This window comes from Austrofundulus limnaeus, unplaced genomic scaffold (assembly GCF_001266775.1).
Source record: "Austrofundulus limnaeus strain Quisiro unplaced genomic scaffold, Austrofundulus_limnaeus-1.0 Scaffold18, whole genome shotgun sequence".
In the NCBI taxonomy this organism is placed as follows: domain Eukaryota; kingdom Metazoa; phylum Chordata; class Actinopteri; order Cyprinodontiformes; family Rivulidae; genus Austrofundulus; species Austrofundulus limnaeus.
In genome coordinates, this window is record NW_013952420.1 from 1449818 (window position 1) to 1456507 (window position 6690).

Here is a 6690-nt window from a genome sequence, read left to right on the forward strand (position 1 = left end):
ACGCTACGGTGTCTCTCAGGTGTCAGCAGCTTCAGGGCTAGTGATGTTTCAAGTGGTAAGATTATGAGCTTTAATAAGTAAAATTATCCCAGCTATGTTTACATGCACAAAATGTTTTAATCTGTTTTAAATGTATTCAGATTAAATAATCCGAATGAACCGTTTACATGGACACAATCCGATCATGAAAAGTGTTTACATGCACCGGAGTTTTATTCAGAATAAAAGTCCAGACATGCGCAGTGTTGTAAACGTTCAGCTCTACTTCCATGTTACAAACGTAAACAAAGCTCCTCTGTGTGCTCAGGACGGACCCGTGTCAGCTTTTAATAACGGTAGAGACGCCGTTACTCCTTGGTTGAGCTGCAGCCTGCAGATGAAGCAATACGTGCTTTTTATTTTTATTTTTGCGAAGCAACGTTTGCTCTTTGCCTCCTTTTTCATCTGTTAAGAGAGCGAGGAGGAAAAGTTCTGCACGGTGCAGCGCAGCTGGAGCGCTGCTGTCCCACCGGGTGAATGAAAGTCAGCAGACATGCACACAGGTCAGTTTTCTACAATCAGAATAAGATTATCTGATTAAGTGTTTACATGAACCTCATTCCGATTATCAATCGGCATAACCCACCCTTATCATTCAGATTAAAAATTAATTCGGATCGAGCTCAATCGGATCAGAATAATCGGAACGGGCCGTTTACATGACACATTTTTATTCCGAACGGCTATTTAATCCGATTACTTTTGTCCATGTAAACGTAGCTAATGACAGACAACAAATGTTACATTTATAGTATTACAACTAAAACTGTTTTTGACGCCGTCACCGCAGTTTGTCCTTCACGAGCCTTCATAGACAAGATGGCGTTGCAAGATGGCGGCTGCCTGTGTGGCGACGCGCGACCATGGAGATATAAACAGCTTTTTATAAGGTAAAAATAATAAAACAAGGTCTTTGTCTGCAATGATTAGACATGTTTTTTATTATTGTCATTAGTGATTATCTCAATTTCTGCTAAAAGAATTGACAAAATCCAAAGTATTTTTATGATAAGATACTTGTACTTTTACTCAAGTATCACTTTGAGGTACGTTAAACAACACTGCTGGGAGATATGTCACCAAGCTGAAACATCTAAGAGCCTCTGTACTCGCTCCAGTTCCTCAGAAATCATATTTTCTGGATCTGAATGTGTGATCATTCGAGTAAGATTCAACTGTATCCTGAGTTGCCATTTTCCAAAATATGTTGATTCTAACAACAAAATACAACGCTCCTACAAAAGGCTGTAAATGGCATTGTTTTGTTGTGATGTTGTGCTGAAATGGGAGCGTCAGAAACGGTAGGAGGTTCTTAAAGAGACAGAGGCCAATTTCAAGGCATTTAGATATGGCTATGTTGCAAAGTCAAATCTATTTTTGATAAATACAGCTTTTTTTTACTTGATTGTGGTATAGTATTGAACTATGTGCCTGGAAAATACATGATACCCCCCTTTAACACACCCACACGGCAGGAATATCTTCAAAGATGATCTTTAGAGCCGTGACAATAATCGGGGCAGAAGGGCAAAACGGGTCAAAAATCAGCCTCATCTTGCCGTGTGAACGTTAAGCAACAAATCGACATAAACTGTCAACATTTTCTTGCATTAATTTGCAGCTCGTAAGTCACTGAGTACCTGTCGATGATCTGCCACGCGTAGGACAGATCTCCTATGATCTGCATGGTGATCAGGACCTCCTCTTTGATGTTGATGGTGCGGATCATCTGGTGCAGGAACTTCCTGGTGTCGGCCAAAAACTGGCACACCTGCAGGTTCGATTCCAGCTGGTGAAATTCCTGCACCTGGATTCAGAAAAAAGGAAAACAGACAGAAAAGCGTTTGAATAGAGAACCAGAATAATATATAATGTAATTAATTGGTGTGGATGTTAGTTCATTGTTTTTTATTGTAATAAAAGTATTTTATGAACCTGATTAGTCTCTGAACTAGAGAAAATTATTAATGGAATTGTGGTGTGTAAATTAGCTGTAAAAACACTCAAATTTCATTTTTCTTGTGTTTTAAAACATAGTTTCCATCTCTCGTTATCGCCACGCAATGCTAACAAAATGCTAACAAGCTATCTTTGAGTTTTAATGACATTACTTTCTGATTAATCTCATTTGAAGACGTAAGCCTGCAGGGGAAAACTAATTATCCTCCTCACCTCAACAAGAGCCTGTATCAGCTGCACCGTCTTCCTCCCAGCAGCTGTGGAGTCTTCATAGTTCAAAGACTCGATCTGCTTGGAGATTTCTCTGAACCACGCCTGCAAGTTCTCTGTAGAGATAGCAGAGATGTGAAAAACATAATAATAAAACTAATTTAAAATAAGCTGATTTCCACTAAGCGTTAAAAGCAAAAATGGGTGATAAATTTAATCTGTCTCTCAGTGTCTGTAGCTTTAACAGGATGGTTTTGCTCTTAAAAGCTTGTGACATTTGTGTTGAAACACTGAAATAATCCAGAACTTCTGAAGAGTGAAACACCTGCTGCTTAGGCGGGGAGGAGGGGGTGGTGCGGGGGGTCGTTTCTCCAGGAGATGAGAGGAACTCACCGTTTTTCTCCACCCTGGTGAGGGGCTTGACTCCGGAGAAGACTTCGGCCAGCTCCGTCATTCTCTCAGATCCCTCCTTCTTGTAGCTCTCCCATTTCAGCTGCTTCTCTGACAGCATCTGCTTGAACATCTGGAAAGAGGGACAAGCGCAGATGCTTAGCCAGTGAAGAGGGATTAGTCAGATGAGGCGCCTAATTAGAACATTAAATTTGTGCTGCCTCCTCCTTATAAACTGGCTGCCTGTGTGCTATCTGATCATAAGCTAACAGGAAACAGGGACTGTCGCATCTAAGAAACACGGTTTGATGAATTGCTTTGAAAGTAATGAAGAAAGCCTTTCTCACTAGAAGAAGTGTGTTTTAAAAAAGAAAACTTTTCCTTTTCTTTTTTTTTTTGAGCATTTTCTCTGTTTTGGATGAAAGACTCTCACCTCTTTGAGGGTGAACTCAAACTGAGCGGTGTCCAGCAGCAGCTGGAACAGGACCTTGGGGTTGTACTTGGAGTCGTTGAGAACTTGATCTTTGATCTGACGCAGCCGCTTGTTGTTCAGGTCATAAGCTATGAGACAGAATATCGCAGAAGAGAGTAAAAAAATGTATTTCATAACACGCAGAGATGACTGGATGTTGTTCTAAAGAATACAGACGCTGGTTTAGTAGAAATGTGCAGTGCATGGGCTTTGCTCTTTGAGTTCTTTCAAACATGTACGAAACAAAACTAAAACAAAAATAATGGAGCAAGATAACAAAATGAAACATATTTAGAAGACTAGGGTTGGAGGTATAAAACTTTTTCATACTGACATGTTATCTTTAGATAAAACCACGGTATATGGTGCTACTGGGGCAGGTGTGTGTGTGTCGTGTTGAGTTATTTCCTTCCACTCTCATCACCTCTAAAATTCATTCAACTTTCGTGTGGAGAAGGATGAGACAGTGGACTGAAGTGGCTGTTTGTTCCATGAGACTACGTGTTTTCTGCTCCCTGCCGCTGCAACACGCATCAAAAATGTTCCGAAAATTAAAGTGGAGTATACCATATTTCAATACCGAGTTTTCACAGCGATACGGTCATACACTGCCAAAAATGTCCACCTAATCAAGTTTTGAAATCTTATATCCAGCCAAAAAGTGTTTTTGATCTTGTTTTGAGACTGATTTACTGAACAAGAACTGATTGTGTAAGAATAATAATCTTGTTTTCAGAATGTGTAAGATTATTTGTCTTGTTGGCCTGAAAACTTGACTCAAATTAAAGGCACAGTGTGTAAGATTTGTTGTTTTCAGCGACATCTAGTGGTTGAGTGGTTGAATCATCCTCCCCGGTCCTCCCCCCACCCCCACCCCCCGCTTCCAAACGCAAAGGAGTTGCTACGGTGTCTCTCAGGTGTCAAAAACCTTTGATAATTCCAACCGCGATGTCTACCAGCAGCTTCAGGGCTAGTGATGTTTCAAGTGGTAAGATTATGAGCTTTAATAAGTAAAATTATCCCAGCTACAATGACAGACAACAAATATTACATTTATAGTATTACAACTAAAACCGTTTTTGACGTCGCCACTGCAGTTTGTGCTTCATGAGCCTTCTTGAGGGCCTCAAAAGAACAACAGTTTTTAACTTTGGGCCAAAGAGGGCCGCGGGACCACATTGATTTTGAATAAGGTGCAATACACTTTCTCACCAGTAGTAGCGGTAGTGTGCCACTCAGATGTTTAACAACTTTTTTTTAATACGTAGAAGAATCTTAGAAAGCTGCCGAGAATGGAAACCTATTTTAAATTAAAAGTAGAAGGCAAAAATAAAGGTAACCCTTTTAAAAAGTAAGTTTGTCACTAATATGAAGAGCAGCTTCTGGTTCTATCATGCAATATTTCAAAAGTTCAAAACATTATCAAATACAGTTGAAGATACAGCTATTTCTTATTTGCACTTTATCAAATTAATTTTTGTAATTTATTTTTAAGCATTTCATCAAAAAGCTGTTGTTACTGTTATTGTTTGTCACTAAAATGAAGAGCAGTGTCTGGTTCTACCATGCAAAAGTTTAAAAAGGCTTTATTTTCATTTTCACTTTATTTATTTTATTTTTACAGTTTTTTTGGAACATTTACATTAAATAATTTTGAATGTATTTTATGATCACAATTTTATTTAATGAATTGCCTATTTTTCTTGTTGTTTTGTTGTAAAAAATGTTATTTTTGTGTTGATAAGCCTGAGTGGTCTGCTGACTGACTGTTGTATTTGTTCAAATAATTGTTATGGGCAGGTTACAATATTAAAAAAAATGCTTGTCATAATCATGTCTTGTGATTATTTGACAGGAGTTTTAAACTAAGTGTATTTAATTTAGTTATAATGCAAATACAACACAAATTAAACCAAGCTTTAGAATAATTATCATTTTGATCCATATGGTAATGTGTGACTGGGCCACGTGTAACTTTATGTTGAACAAATTGGGCCCTGAGGTCAAAAAGGTTAAGACCCCTGCTCTGTACGAAGCAAAGCGTAGAACAAGGGGCTGGTTTTTTTTACCAGGATAATGAAACACCACCAGAAACTAGAGTGCGACGACCGAGGCAACGTCAGCAACAGCAAACTCTCCTCCAGTGACAGGAGGGAACAAATCCACTCAGCTCAGAATACACAATGCACTCAGTCAATCTGTCTCTTACCAGCAGCAAAGTAATAAAAGAGATACCGTGGGGCCTGGCTGTTAATATGAAGGAGTTAGAAGTGTCATTGTCTTCTATTAATCGTTATTGGCAAAATGCCATGATTAATCGAGATTAACATTTTTGCCAAAATCAACCCTAATGTGAAATCCTGTCTGTTGACATGTTCTGTAACAACCTGAATGGAAAACAGAAACAACTGAATTTTCCACACTTTTTTGACTATTTACTTGTAGATACAACAATGTCTGTCTTTATTTTACCCAACATGGCAGCCTGCTTTTTTTTTGTGTTTGTTTGTTTTTTTGTGTGTGAACGACATTACAACATTCTGCTCCTCCTTGGTTCATTCAACTCGAGAAGGAGCTCTCACAAGACTGAATATTTCACACTACATGTGTCAAAGGCGATGCTAGACAAGTTGTTTTTCCTGCAGATCCCTGTACAAAACTTCATTTAAATGATGGCTAAGTGTGTCAGCTCAGTTAGCAGGACAGTCTGAGGTATCCAGACCATTAATGTATGCTGCAAAAACTGTTGACATCTTGACTTGCTTGAGTTAAATACAAAGAGACAGGTGTGAAAAAAAAGATATTAGAAATTATTTTAAAGAACACAATACATGCTCCTTATTCCTCTCTAGGAAACAAGAATGTCTGTAAATGTTTTCACCAGACTCTGCAGAGTGCAGCATCAGCCAGCGGATAGCAACATTGCAGTCTCTCAGACAGTTGAGCAGCTTGGGGATGTTGTCCAGGATGATTTCCTCCCTGAGGAAGCCTTCCTTCAGCAGCTGCTGCACCTGAGGCCTCTGGCTCTCCAAGCTGGCTGCGTAACGCGTCGCCTGTGCACAGTGAAGGTGGTGAAAGTATCAGGAGACTTACTCTGAGCTACAAATTATTCATTATTCACCGCTTCATTACCGGTGGTGGTCCTTAGGAAAAAAGCCAACATCTACAGATGTCAGCACAAAAAAATAAAAATCCATTCAGCTGGATCTTTGAGACTTTGGCACGGTGCAGCTTTACACTGTCACTGTCAATACCTCAACTCGTAAGCATCGAGTTTTTTTTTTTGTTACTTTAAAAACTTTATAAAGACTTTCTAAAGTCACAGATTTGATGAATCCTCCTGTGTTTTGAATTTTTCATTCTGTACAGTCTCACCTTACATATTCTGTCACTTGTTCATCAGCAGCACATCGAGGGCACAAATTCCATCTCATTATTAAGGGGAGGGGAGGGTTCACAGGGAGGTTTCTTTTAAGAAGAATATTTTTAGGAGATGCTTAAGGTACAGTTAAATGTGCTTTTGTAAAATGAAATGAAAATTAAATGCTTTAATTACCATGTTTGCCAGGTAGACCAGTTGCAGAACATAAAATATATTATATTATATAAGATATTTTTTC

General features: G+C 38.8%; 1 protein-coding gene across 4 annotated transcripts in view; it reads right to left on the reverse strand.

The window, feature by feature from the left end:
• Positions 1-6690, reverse strand: part of washc5 (WASH complex subunit 5) — a 24548-nt gene that overhangs the window by 13661 nt on the left and 4197 nt on the right. For all 4 annotated transcript variants that reach the window (XR_001309871.1, XR_001309870.1, XM_014003381.1 and 1 more), the window contains 5 exons: positions 5952-6123; positions 3032-3159; positions 2602-2731; positions 2212-2324; positions 1680-1846 (listed from right to left, as the gene is read on the reverse strand). Coding sequence is in view for 2 of the 4 variants with exons in the window: in XM_014003381.1 (XP_013858835.1) it covers positions 1680-1846; positions 2212-2324; positions 2602-2731; positions 3032-3159; positions 5952-6123 (710 nt within the window). In the remaining 2 variants the exon portion in view is untranslated. The remainder of the gene's footprint in view (positions 1-1679; positions 1847-2211; positions 2325-2601; positions 2732-3031; positions 3160-5951; positions 6124-6690) is intronic.